The sequence below is a fragment of the Ctenocephalides felis genome, unplaced genomic scaffold, assembly GCF_003426905.1.
Source record: "Ctenocephalides felis isolate EL2017-DRISC unplaced genomic scaffold, ASM342690v1 CF-g0.4_SCAFFOLD_00845, whole genome shotgun sequence".
In the NCBI taxonomy this organism is placed as follows: Eukaryota; Metazoa; Arthropoda; class Insecta; order Siphonaptera; family Pulicidae; genus Ctenocephalides; species Ctenocephalides felis.
The window spans coordinates 57,697,073-57,711,653 of record NW_020536999.1 but is presented as its reverse complement, the minus strand read 5'-3'; the positions used below and the strand labels follow the sequence as shown (position 1 = coordinate 57,711,653).

At 29.4% G+C, this 14,581-nt stretch overlaps 1 protein-coding gene across 1 annotated transcript in view; it reads left to right on the top strand.

The window, feature by feature from the left end:
- LOC113386390 (putative polypeptide N-acetylgalactosaminyltransferase 9) overlaps nucleotides 1-9,377 on the top strand; it is a 32,785-nt gene extending 23,408 nt beyond the window's left edge. Inside the window, exons 2-3 of the mRNA XM_026624173.1 lie at nucleotides 8,084-8,288; nucleotides 9,293-9,377. Of these exons, the coding sequence (XP_026479958.1) occupies nucleotides 8,084-8,288; nucleotides 9,293-9,377 (290 nt within the window). The remainder of the gene's footprint in view (nucleotides 1-8,083; nucleotides 8,289-9,292) is intronic.
- Nucleotides 9,378-14,581: the final 5,204 nt, after the last annotated feature.

The window sequence follows — 14,581 nt, the reverse complement described above, 5'->3', positions numbered from 1 at the left end:
AGTTTTTAGATCTATTCCAAAGCAGACTAGGTGTAAGTGGTATTGCGCATTAATCAATAGTAAAGATATGCAAAAATGTTCATTTTCAATTTTTTGCGAATACTCTTACTTACGAAGTTCAAAAATAGAGTAATACATAAATATCCTAATTTGCTATATTCATGTATGTAACAAATATAAGGAAATAACTAATTTAAGCTAATTCCCGGTGGTAATTCTCATAAACTAGTCTAATCATCAATTTTTTTATGAAACCTGATTCATTTATAGTATGACAGTGCAATGTAACATATATTTTACCAGAAAAATATTTATTTCTATACCCCAAAAAACACTAGTATTTTTAATTATTTCTGGAACTCTATGTACAAATATTATCGCAAAATTGTGATGTCATTGAAATGTTGTTTTTTAAGAGATCTGTTCCATTTCGTGAATCGCGCTCGCTTTCGCATTTCAAAGAACGTTTTTCAGTGTAAAACATAATCCTGCCTTATTGCAAATTTTCCACGTGGAAAAATGACATGCAGTTCAGCGTTCCGTAGTACATATTATACGTTACATTCATTTCCATTACGAGACGCTTTTCATTTCGCATTCGATATTACACGTAGTCGTAGTCCCGTTCGTCGTGCATTTGTTCGACTTGACATTCATAAACACTCTAAGCCTGCGAATGCAAATCCCTCGTACGTTCGCTCCGAGGAGAAATGTGTTCAATATTGAGAGTGTTTCAGGGAGAAAAAACATTAGATGTACTTCCGTGAATCTTCAATGAACAAAACATCTTGTTATTGAACATCTTTTAGGTTGCTTTTGTAAAGCGTTGGATATTTGCGTAGTTTTTCAGCTTTTCTGATCTAAGAATTAACTAGTGGGGTGCATGGCATCGTGCAAAGGCAAGAGGCAAATTGCATTAAGTTCCCGGTATGTACACAATTAACGTGATAATTGAGATTTTGATAGTTAGGTAAACTGTTTTTTTCGAAGATAAAATTTTTGCTTTCACTAAAAATTAATCAATGCCTAATTGTGTCCTTTCTAAAATACTTATAGTATCTATAATTGTACATTAATTTGTTTAGCACTTTTCATTTGATCCATTTCCGTTTCAAAGTACGTATTTTTCAAAGTGCCGACGTCAACTGTGATCAGTAACTATCTACGAAATACGTATCCTACATAAGGATAGACAAAGATAGATTCTGATTAAAATCGCTTAAGCGCAGGCCGCAATTACAAACTATGATAACTTTTTATAATTTAACCGAAGGCCTATAATATTTAATGATATTTTAGACTATGAATTATATCGTTATACAAAGTTTCATCTAAATTGTCCAAAAAACCAGCATTTCATTGCGAAGGAACGGTCCGCCCGATTTTTACCAAAAACTGAACAACGCGATTCCCAGCCAATATCTTTCGAACAGTTTTTGAATTTTTAAAATCGATTCAAGATTGTGTCCTAAAACGTGTACGAAAAGTTCTGAATTTTTCTGTTAATTACAAAGAAACGGCCTGGCCGCGCAAAACTCATAGACTTAAATAGGTCCAGCCGTTTTTGAGAAAACGACGTCGAAAGGTCAAAAATTGGCTGACATACACATACACACTAACTTCTTCCGAATGTGGTGTCATTCGATTCAGAATGATTTAAAACATCGAGAAAACATAAAATAAGTAAACAGGTGTTCTTTGCGAGAACAAAGTTCTCCTTCAGGAATTCTATATATTGTTCAATCAATTACATATTATACTTGAAAAGATATTTTGCGAAAATACGACCAATTTTTAATTCTGAAATGGACAAGTAAAACTGTAGGAATAAAAAAAAAATTATTATATTAGTATTTGTCAATTTTCAAAATCTCTAACAATAATCACAAGATTTTATATTTTGAAATTTTTTTTTAATAGCAAATATTATATTATTATAACAAAATTTTTAACTTTTTATGTATGAAACTTTCATGATGTTTTTTTTTTCAGTAGCATTCTTTCTCCTAAACGAATAGCTGAAACACTCAAAAGGAAAAATTAGTATAGATTAAAAATAACCACAAAAGTTATTGATTGGTCTAATTAATAACGTTCATTTTTTTGGGTTTATTATATTCCAATACACATTGTGAAAATAACTGAAATCGTTGATTTAACATCTAAAACTAATAAATGTTAATTTTTATTTATAAACGAATATTTTAAATATAAGTTAGTTATATAATAACAATGAATTAACATATCTATGACTTTAATGTTTTTTATTTATAATTAGTCATTAGACTTACATTAATTTATTTAGACACCACACTTTTAAAACGCTTAAAATAAATAAAACTGATGAATATAGTTCTTATGTTTAGTTTTGTATTATGAATTGAACGAATATTAACACGTTTGCAGTCGTGAATTCTATAGCATTCATTTTCACAGTGATGAGAATCACTTAAATGCTATATCATTCATATTTTGGAGTCAATTATTTTGAATTTAATTTTATATAACAATTATTTTAAATTTAATTTTTGTATATATTACATCTGTCAAAAAGGTAATGACTAATTGATTCTTTAAGTATTTTCCTATTATCTTTTTCCGTAGTTATTAATTAGCTTGGACGGGCTCCTTGCGTAAAATATGAGCATAATATTTGACGTGGATATTATAGCATTCATTGTATATAACGATTAAAATTTGATATTTTGACTACTCTTATAAACGGTTGAAATATATACTCTACTAAATACATTGTAAGTGTATTATCAAGCCTTGTAACAAAAAGTTGATAGTTTATTATACTTTAACATAATTTATAATTATTATTTTATAAGATGTTAATATACGAGTATATATTTTTCACTAAAAAATTTACATTGAAGATGAGACAAATTACGGTCTCGAAACGTCTGTAATTTTACAAACTAAAGTCTGTGCAAAAAACTGAGTGTAATATGTGTGTTCATATTTATATCTTAATATATTTTTATATTTAATACAAAAAAAAAACAAAAACAAAATATATTTGTATTTTTCACTACATAATGCGTGTGTATTATCCTTGTGAATCTGTTCCCAAGCTATTTCTGCTGCCGGTATTCTGTAGGTACCTTGGGCGGTAAATTAAAGCAGCGCCCGCGATTATGCGTTAACCGAGCGGGCCACGATGCCACGAAGGGGTTCCTATGTCACATTTTTGGGATTAATTTCACGTGGTATTACACACTAACAGGTTACATGGGAATGATATAAGTATAATGTCAGCAGAATATGTGATTCAAGGAGATAAAACAAAGGAGTTTTGCATTCTTCCTGGAATTGAATTTGACGGGAAAATAAATTGATTGCTATTAGGAAAAAATAACTGTAGAAGGAATATATTCAGTAGATATTTGTTCACAAACTTTAGTAGAGGGGTTATATTTTGTCATTTACTATTTTTTCAAATCTACCAATAGAACTACTACCAATTGAATTAATGATAGCATTTCAGATTTAAAATTTAGCAAATTTAGATTTTTGAATTAATAGTTTAACTTCCATAATTTCTGTAGTACAATATTGGTATTTAAATAACTTAGCTATTAACTTAGCCTTCATATAATCGAGTTGCAGATTTTTTAATTTAAAAGATCTGCGTGAAAATAAGAAAGGTTTGGAATGAAATTTTATTTAGAACACATCGTTTTTTGAGAAATTGTTAAGGATGATTTAGTTGCTATTTTTTTAGATTTGTTACTGTTAGTTGAAATTACATACATGAATAAAATTTGATTCTAATCTTTTGTATTGCAATTAATTTTTGTATGAATTAGGTTTTGTACAAATTTAATATTCAACATCGTTACATTCATTTGAAACTAGGATTTTAGATTTATTTTATTTGACTTACGTTTTTGGTATCTGCAATAATTAAAAGTTCAGATATAAGGAAATATATAATATTCATCTATTCTGGTATGTAGTACTAAGTTTTAATTAGTTGTAAGTGGCATTTTGCCTTCTGGCAGCCTCAAGAAACTTGAACCGATATGTGTTTGTATGTTATATTTTTACATGTATATCTTTAGATTTTCTCAATCTACCTGTCTACTTGCCTTCCTATTTACCTGTTTATCTGTCTACCTATTCACGTCTTCATCAGTCTACCAGTCTACCTGCCTACTGCCAACTTTTCTACATGTTCACCTGTTGATCTATCTACCTGCTTACCTGTTTACCTGAATACATATGTACCAATAGTTGTATTAGAATCAATAATTATAACTATTAGAGTATATTTGACCGACAAATGTCAGTTTATTTAATTTTTATTTGTATCTTAAAATTTCTTGACCTTCTCAGAAACCTTTGAAATGTCAAGATTCAAAACAAAAATTTATTTCAGATTTTTTTGCTTTTACTATAACTTAACCCACGGGAAGTTAAAAAGAAAAAAAAACATCAAATGGCAAAACTTAAATTTTATTCTGTAAACACCTCAACTGCCGTCTTGTCTTTAAACAAAACAAACAAAAATCACTTCAAACAAAAATCACTTCAGGGTTATGTTTCTTTAAGGGTTGGCTTTTATTTTCATATTTGTTTTCTTCTATTTATCATAGTCTGTTTTTATAGCGTTATAGATTGATTTAGCACTGCATATTTTTTATTACACATTAGTCAATATACTAAACTATTTGTATTATTTATTATATCTATATATACCCACTTCACTAAGTAAGTTATTCATAACAATATTTTTAGAAATGATCTAATATTTGCATAACAGCGCACATGTAAGAAATATTAACAGTAGAGCATATATGCGGCCCAGTGGTATTAAATGTGGTGAATTAGACTAAAATGTCAAAGATTACTTATTGCTAGTTTTTACATAAGCATTATGAATTGTCGAAACATAAATTTTAATTAAACAAGTCGTATAAGCAACATGTAGAATGCAAATCTCTCAAACTTCCTAATTCTCCTCGCCTTTCTATCTCTTTGCTTGTTTTTAACATGTGCTTAAACATCCGTAGTCCGGTTGTAATTTAATAATACAATAATGACCAGATGCGAGTTTTATCCATTTTCGGGTTTCCCCTACATGTTGTCAACCCCATGTTCACTTTGTTGGCCTGACTCCGCTCTTTATTATGTTTTACTTATTGTCGGCCGCCGTTGACCATCCCCATTATGGGGCTCCGTTAAATGATATTTGGCCAGGTAACGGGCATCTCATTTTACAATTCATATTTACAAACCACGTTGAATCAACAAAAAGGTCGTAATGTATATTTTGCGCAATCTTGAGTAATGGATAGACTTTGCTTTTATATTTGATGGGCTAGACAAAACATATTAACATGGAAAGCACATTGACTTTAAGTTCAGATAGGATGAATCGACAAATATCTTTTAGATACAGAAGAAAACATATTTTATATATGTGTTCCATTTATTTTCAGTTTTTCCACATTCATTCGGGTAATAAATAGGTGTTACAAATATGTATAGCAATATATGAGAGACACAGGGTACGGTCGTGCTAATACTAAATTAGTATAATTTATATTTGTATATTTACTTGGATAGAGTTTTGATACTCATTAAGATAATAAAAACTAGTGGGGCGCATGGCATCGTGCCTTAAGGCGAATTGCTGGAACTTCCCGTATCAAATATTATTATTTTTTTAAAAACGATTAACATTTTTGAAAAAATTTTACTTCGAAAAAATTAGATTTTTGAGAAACTAGGACTTTGACAAAAAATTACTATTTTTGGAAAAAAAAATGTTTTCTTTATTTTGACATATTTTGGAAATTCTGAACTTTTTTCAAAGCAATCGTACTGCTTTAACTGCATAGAGGCAAAATGTAAAAGCGCGTAAGCGCCGCGTCGCCGTCTAACGGATAAACATTGGTACGGAACCCATAGGAAAGCAAACAAAATTTATACTTATTGTTAAAATCTCTATAAAATATCTGATAATTTGATGTGCATATGTCTAATGTTCATTTTTGACTGCCAAATGGCATTTTTTTTACTTTTTTTCTTAGATCTCCGAAACCGCTAGACCTGCCTTCATGAAAATTTGATCAATTCTTCATCTTGTCAATACAAGTAAAATGATTTTCGGAAATCGGACGCTCCGTTCTCTCAAAAACTGAGTTACCGTTTTTGGCACTTTTTGCCCCGTATCTTCGGAACGGCTAGACCTGCCTTCGCCAAAACCTAATCAGCACGTCTCCTTATCAATATGAATCGAATGTTTTTTGAATTATTTAAATCGGTTGATCGGTGTTCCCGAAATCGTCGACGAAAATTTGTTTTCCGCACACACACACGCACACACACATACACACACACACACACACAAACACACAAACACCTATTTTTTCTAAGGTATGCCAAAATGTTCAGAAACTTTTGAAACGTAAAGATTTATAAAAATTTTCATTTTCGATTTTTTTTGCAATTACTATAACTTGCCCTACGGGAGTTAAATATATGGTAGGGCGGGGCACAAAGGTCCAATTTGACTTAGGGCAATAATATTGTGAAAACCTGATCAATTATAAGTATAAGGAAATCATTGAGTACATAATTTATATCCACTAATAACATAAATTGATTTGGATATTAACTTTATTAATACCTACGCTTATTTATTATGATATAAAACTTATTTAATATAAGACTAAATTTGGGATAAGATAATGTTACTATTATTATACTATACTATTATATATCATAGATAATTTAACTATTATCTATTATACAGTGAGTTATATATATATATATATATATCAGACACCCTACATACCTATTTAATATTAATGTGTTATATTTCTACCTTACGCCCTATGTATTCTCTACCTATCTATTGCCTATACCGGGAATTGAACCCGGTTCCTCTGCGTGACAGTCACGCATCTTAACCACTACTCTATCGGGTCTCCCCACTGAAAATACATTATGATACACACTGTTGTTTCTTTGGTTCATTTTCTAATTAATTGAGTAACTAATACTAATGTGACGCGACGACACACGAAAAAAGACGGTTGATTGTAGCGATACGGTGGTCGTGTGGTTAAGGTCGTAGCCTATCACGGGGCGGACCCGGGTTCGATTCCCGGTAAGGGTGAAAATAGTATGTAAGCGAAATTGTAGGCGTAAGATAATAAATGTTAGGCGGTTTAGATATAAGTATATATATATAGATATAAGGATTGAGCGTATACGGTGTGGTGGTAAAGGAACGTATGATATAGTAGTTATAAGGCGTATTACCAAGTAAAATGTAATGTTTAGGTATCGTTTAGGTATAGGTGATACACATACGCGAATAGAAATTTATGATATTAGGGGTTATCGTATAAGAATTGCGAATGTTATATAGATTTAATTTATAAATATTTTTTCTTCTATACAAATATTTAGTTTGCTGATTAGTTTTTTGACAAAGGCAGGGCAAAAGTGCAAGAAATGTCGATTTAGTTTTTGAGTCAACGGAGCATCTGGTTTAAATGATTCAAAAAACATATTAAATTCATTTACTGAAGGAAGAAGTGATTAAATTTTTGGGCAGGTCCAATAAAAAAAGTAAAATATTCTCTGTTAAAAATATTATATCGGTACGAAAAGTTCTAGCAATTTGCCTTAAGGCACGCCATGCACCTCTTATTTGTCTTATATTATAAGAACAAAAGCGGTTTTTAAAAACCGACAAACTCTAGTAAATACTAACACAATTACAAAATTAGAAAAAAATCTATAATTCGTTTAATTCGGATGAGAGCTGTAAACCTTGTTCATTTCTTTGGAAAGGTAAATGAATTTAAAACCAAGATAAAAATATTGTGCAATGATCAGTATCATTTCGCATTGAAATAATAAATAGATAATGAAAGAATTGAAAAATACGAATTTACTGAGGTTATTGTAAAAAAAACTTAATATGCAGTAATATCTGGTGTAGTAAATAATATAACAATTTTAAAAGTATTTGAAACGAATTCTGAACAAAAATGATAATAAAAGCATTTCAGTATAATCCTTAACAATGCTTATGACTATTTATATTCTCTTCCAGGTGACGGAGGTGTTCTGCCCGCCCCCGCCGAGAATCCCAACCTGGACGCCCCCGGCGAGATGGGCAAGCCGGTGCAATTGCCGGCTAATATGAGCGCCGAGATGAAGAAAGCCGTTGATGACGGATGGGTGAAAAACGCTTTTAATCAGTACGCCAGCGACCTCATCTCGGTGCATCGATCGCTGCCGGACCCCCGTGATCAATGGTAAGTGATTTTACTTCATTATTATACTTTAATGAAGGAATTAATTGGATTTGCTGCTTCGACTTTAATATTCGTCGGGATTAAAAGGTAAATGGAAATTAATTGATGTAAGAGATTTTTTTAATATGACGAACTCGAGAATTTATTTAGAGTTTCATACTTTCTAAGGCATGTTGATTATATTTAATCAATATGTAATTTTGACGTCAATCTAAAATTATTAAAGCTTTACCAAATGATTGCAAAAATAACACAAAATGCCCGTATAAAATTAAAGAAAGTGCATATAGCTGCATACATTGGAAGTTGGCAATCAAAGTGGTACATCCAAAATATACCTGTACGCCATTATAAACCGGGTCGAAAAATGTTATTTTAAAAATGTTTTTATTTTATCTCCAATTAGTTAACATGATACTTGCCATTTATCTTCCCATTATTTTACTTGGTTTTTTATTATATAAATAAAATGGAAACCCCATTTTATTTATATGGTTTTTTGTAAACGTGAAACAACTTTTAGAGTCATTTAACTACAGATATAACTTTGCAACATTGTTTAATATAAAACTCATCATATCCTCACCATATCTTAATATGTCCCGATTTGTGGGATGGTCCTCTTTGGTATATATTTATAGAATAATTATATAAAGGCGTCGAGGAATTCTGAATATTTTACATTTTTTACTTCAATAAACCACAGCATTATCATAAAATAGTTAAACATTTAATTTATAAAATACAGAAATTATCAATTAAATATAACCGTAATTTGGGAATGTCACTTTTTATGAAACCAAAAAGCTCTTGAAGTATAACTATTCGTGAAAATTCGATTTGAGTAAAGGGAATAAACCTTTTTTTAGAAAATACTTAGAAACACAATTGTTATAACAGGGATATAACGTAAAATTATATATATCTCTAGTGTATCAAAACGTATTTTGCGCAATTTATGTATATCTGGAAACTATTTATATTAATACTGTTTCATGTTTTAGTAAAGGTCCTAGGGAGGAAATTCCCAAAAGTGTTATAAATCATTTATTTTTTGGCCTCATTTATGGTTTGAAAACTTGTCGATAATAATTGCAATATTTTGCCCTAGAAACCGATAATAATTACAATATTTTGTCCTACAATAGTTTGTTTCTGTGTAAAAACTCAAATTACTGAAAGTATTCAATCTCAAAAAGGAATAGAGCAAGTTTTAGAGTTCAATATTAAATATTCGGAGTGTTGTTTGTGTGACATAATGTTTTTTTGTTATTCTTATTTCTTTACTCGATTTTTTTTTATTACAAAACTTGAAGCATATCACTATTTTACAATCGTGATTAAATGCACCAATTTTTGACGAAACTGGCCAATACTCTTCAGTGCATTTTTCAAAGTAGGTCCCCTAAAAGTCGATCAATTTAGAATTTTTTAAATTCATAGTTTAACAAAATTTCATAATTTTTTAAATCTTTAGTAAATCATTATTTTTGACTATGGTCAAATATAGTCATATTTTTACTAATGCATTTAAAAGCTCATAATTTTCAAACTGCGAAAGTTTTTTCTCTATTTTTTTATCATGATAATTATGATGAGTAGCGCTTTGGCTTGGCGTTGAGTTCTAGGACACCATAACAGAAAAAAAACAAAGTTGTTAATTTTATACTGTCTTACATTATAATATACCCTTATTTATAACAGTTTATCGCTTTTTATGTAAACAATTCAGAATAATTCAGACCCTTCAAGGAAAGCTATTTTTCCTTCCATATATTTATCAAATATTGAAGAAATTTATAATAAATAATTCAATTCCTTTGCATTTCTCAAATAATCGTTATTAAAATACAAATTTTATAATAACAGACGAACTATGTGAACTCTCTCATAAGAATTTTCGAAGCGGACGCATGACGGTTTAATATTCCGACGGAATATGTACTAGATCGAAGTTTCTGCATGTTTTAACTTCGGGCGAACTATTATCATTATTATAAAAAAGTTTTAATGTCAAAAATTAATGTATAAGTATGAAACAGTTGCCGTATATTATGGATAAATTATCTTTTGCAAGAACGATAAAGCTAATGCACATCAGTGTCACGCTAGATTAAAAATACTTAGGTACTGTAATTTAAGAAAAAAAGTTTAGTAAAAATTATCATTTTGTCTGTCCATTGCATTTTTTAGACTTTGTTCTTTTGTCACATTTTCTCTGCAAATTTTGCATAATTCTGTACATTCAATGGGACAGCTGATCAGACTTTAATTAAAATTATACAGTTGTCGAATTGCATAATTACATTCTATTCAAATATATTGATAGAGCAATTATTCTTCAACTTAAATAGGGTAGGGGGGGCACAAAGGTCTAATTAGATTTTGAGCAATTATATTGTGAAACCCGAACTGATTATATCACAACAAATAACACATATCAAACAAACAACTATCTAACTATGTTCAGTGAAGAAACTCCTAGTTAATTCATCATTGTAGAAAAGTATTTTTTGCTTTTTTTCAAAAATTTGTTACCTGGTCCTTTTTACCACATAGGGGGGCAAGATGGGACAGCCAGACAGCAAATAGTCTTATGTCTTATTTTTATTTTAAAGGTATTTTACGAAATAATAGCCACATTATTCAACCAATGCAAAATATAAATATCATGGTTACATTGTTTTAGAGATAACACAGATGTATATAACCTTGATCAGGTACTTTGTTAGAAATACTCATAGGCAAAATTTAAATAATTCAACTTATCTATTGTAGAATTGCCTTTTTTACTTAATTTTTTTTATTCACTATTTTTTATTGTTCACACTTTTGCCAGGATAAAAACTCAGGTGGATCTTCTTACCCCACCCACATGTAAGCTTTATAAGTTATATAAAAAAAACTGTTGAATATAACTTGCAAATAACAATAATTCCTATAAAAGAAATAAATAAAGCATACCTGAAAATTATATTCTGGTCTCATAAACTAAACAAAAGTGCTCACAGCCAAGAAAACTAACAACGAAAGAAAATACTTTTGTTGTGGATTTTCAAACATTGTCGTTTTCTCTTGATATCGACATTGTAAGGATCTAGGTGATAGTTGGTTATACATCTTTTGCCCTCTACTTTCAAATATTGTTATAAAATTCCTAACTTTACTTGTTTACTTTTCACTCGTGGGCCTTTAAGCTCCGCTCTACCCTATAAATTAACTTTTTCGAATTGAAACTGAATTGTATTATATTGATAGAACTATTATTCTTGAACTGATACAATATTATTAACCTTACGCAATTAATATTTTAGAAGAAATGCTGAAACAGATCATGCCTTATAAAGTACTGTAAAAAAACTTACATTTACATTACAAACTAACAAACAATAATGATAAATTAATATATAAATATTTTACTTAAATAATAGTTAGTCGATTGAATACATTATATAGTGAAATACATCTATCTGATATAATATTGAAGGTATAATATAAATGAGCTTCAGTTTATTTTAATTTTATTTACCTGATCATATACTTCTGTTTCCCATTTTTATCTACCATAACGATATTACTATACCGTTATATTGTTATATAATGATAATTATCTTTTTCCCTTAATTATATTTTACTTTCATAGTTCGTCGAAATATTTCATAATTAAAGATTTTAATTACAGTCAGAAGCTGTTGACAAGCATTCTTATGAAAATGTTTGTTATTTTTAATTAGTCGTGTAATTAATACTCATTTTCTATCTTGAACCATAGTTGCTTTTAAATTAGAGTTAAAATGTTGAAGCTATAAGTTTTTACACAATTATTAAAAGTGTACAATAATTACCGTAGTAAAATCAAGTTGAAAATTTGATTATGAATATTTGATATTTTATAAAAGTCCTAATCATAAAATAAGTTACAAAATTCGCTCGTATAATGTAAAAATCTCGAGGAAGAACTTCTAGTAGTATATTCCAACATATCATATAATACAAACTGTCTAGCTTTAAAGTTTCAGATTTACAAATGATAATTACCACGGAAGTTTTTCGACACGACTTTATGACAATTTTGTAAAACATTATCTTCCCGACGTCGTTAAACTTTAAGATATTCATAAGTACTCGGGAAGAAAGAACATGTGTCATCTCTATAATGGTTAATTCCGGAATTGTGCAGTTTCGGGGAAACATTTTCAGATGAACGGATAGAAATATACTGGATATAATATAAATAGCTTCTGGTAGCATACTATTTTCATTCTATTATATAGTGTTTATTAAATGCTCGATTCAATTACAGGTAATACAATATAATTATTTTTTTAATTTTTTTTTTTTTTTAAACACATAGCTCACAGAATAGTTCCAAGAGGACTTAAAGATGCAAATAATACATATAATACTGATAAAATACAATATAGTATAACACATATTGCACAAAAACACAAATAGGCATAATACAGAAAAAAATATATGAAAAAACATTGAGTAAGATTAAAAAACAAAACATATAATATTTGAAAAGAAATATAAAAGTTAACTTGAGTAAATGGAGATTATTTGATGTAGTGTAGTGTTACGAATATCAACATCATTATTTAAGTTAAAGGTAGAAGACATTATAACAATTATAAAATCTTCCTTATTTATTCAGAAAGTCAACCAAAATATTAACCTTGTTATAACCAAATTACCTACAAATTTTTACTTTAATGACTTTGATTTTGGTAAAATATCAAATTAAATATTCATACAAATGCTTAGCAAATGAAACAAATGCATATTCAATGCAGCAACGTTTTCGTAATTATAATAAAAAAAATTCAACTACCATAAAAATTTTAATAATATAGGTATTCGACATACTGTTTTCGATTTAAAATTTTAAATATTATTAGCAAAAAAGCACTTTTTGTGCTCGAATCTCAAAGCGTTCGTTGTTTGTGTTCTTAACTATTTTTTTATAGAAATATTATTTAATGCAGATTTTTTCTATTTTTTAACTTCCCGAAGGAGAAGTTTATGTTTTCATCAAAAAATCCGAATGGCTAATTTTATGTTTTCTCGACGTTTCAAGCCATTCTGAATCGAATGAGACCAAATTTGGAAAAAGTATGTGTGTGTGTGTGTGTGTGTGAACAGATTTTTTGCCGTAAATCGACGTTTTCTCCAAAACGGCTGGAGCGATTTCAAAAATTTAAAAGCCATTTGATGTATCTCGATGAGGACTATCGTCTCTGAGTTTTGTGCGGCGATCGACCGGGCCGTTTCTTTGTAAATTGCAGAAAAGTGAAAAATTTTTCGCCCACGTTTTAGCCCGCAATTCTGAATCGATTCTGAAAATTCAAAAACCATTTGATAGATATTGGTTGGGAATCGTGCTGATTAGTTTTTGGTAAAGATCGGCCGGGCCGTTTTCTTGTAATAACGTTTTTTAAAAAAAAATTCGACGATTTTTATGATTTTTTTTTGACGGTAGATACCATAGTTTTCTAGGTCATACTAAAATATCACGGCCCTACGACAACTCGTTTAGCTTTAAAAATTCGTCAAAGTTTGCAAAAATTGGCATAGTTTTTTTGACATTTGTCAAAATTAGACTTTTGATCGACGTTTTCTCAAAAGCGCCTGAACCGATTTCAGAAATTTAAAAGCCATTTGATGTATTTCGGGGAAGACTATCGTTTGTCAGTTTTGTGCGACGATCAGCCAAGCCGTTTCTTTGTAATTTGAAAAAAAGTGTTAAACTTTTCGTCCACATTTAAGCTCATCCTACCGAACCGATTTTAAAAAATCAAAAACTGTTCGAAAGATATTAGTTGGGAATGATACTGATCAGTTTTAGGTGAAAATCTACCGAGCCGTTTTCTTGTAATTAACCGTTGAAAAAAAAATTTAAGCCGATTTTTATGGAATTTTTTTTAGCGATATATACCATGGTCTTATAGAACTTACTGAAATATTACGGCCTTAAGACAAATAGTTTGATTTTAAAAATTCATCAAAGTTTGAGAAAATGAGTAGCTCTTTTGACATTTGTTAAAATTAAAATTAGACTATTTACTTGGTACAATGATAGAGTACTTGGTCTTGAACATAATAAATCATTAAAGTCCTGAAAACTGGTTCAATTATAAAAATTTTTGATTTTTGAAAATTTGCTTTTAGAAAATACTCCGAGTTCGTTCGTTTTCAATTATGTGTAATAAATCCACTCGGAATACTTTTAATGACTCATAAATTAATTTATTTTTTATTGATTAAGTCGATTATTTAAATATATCGGGAAG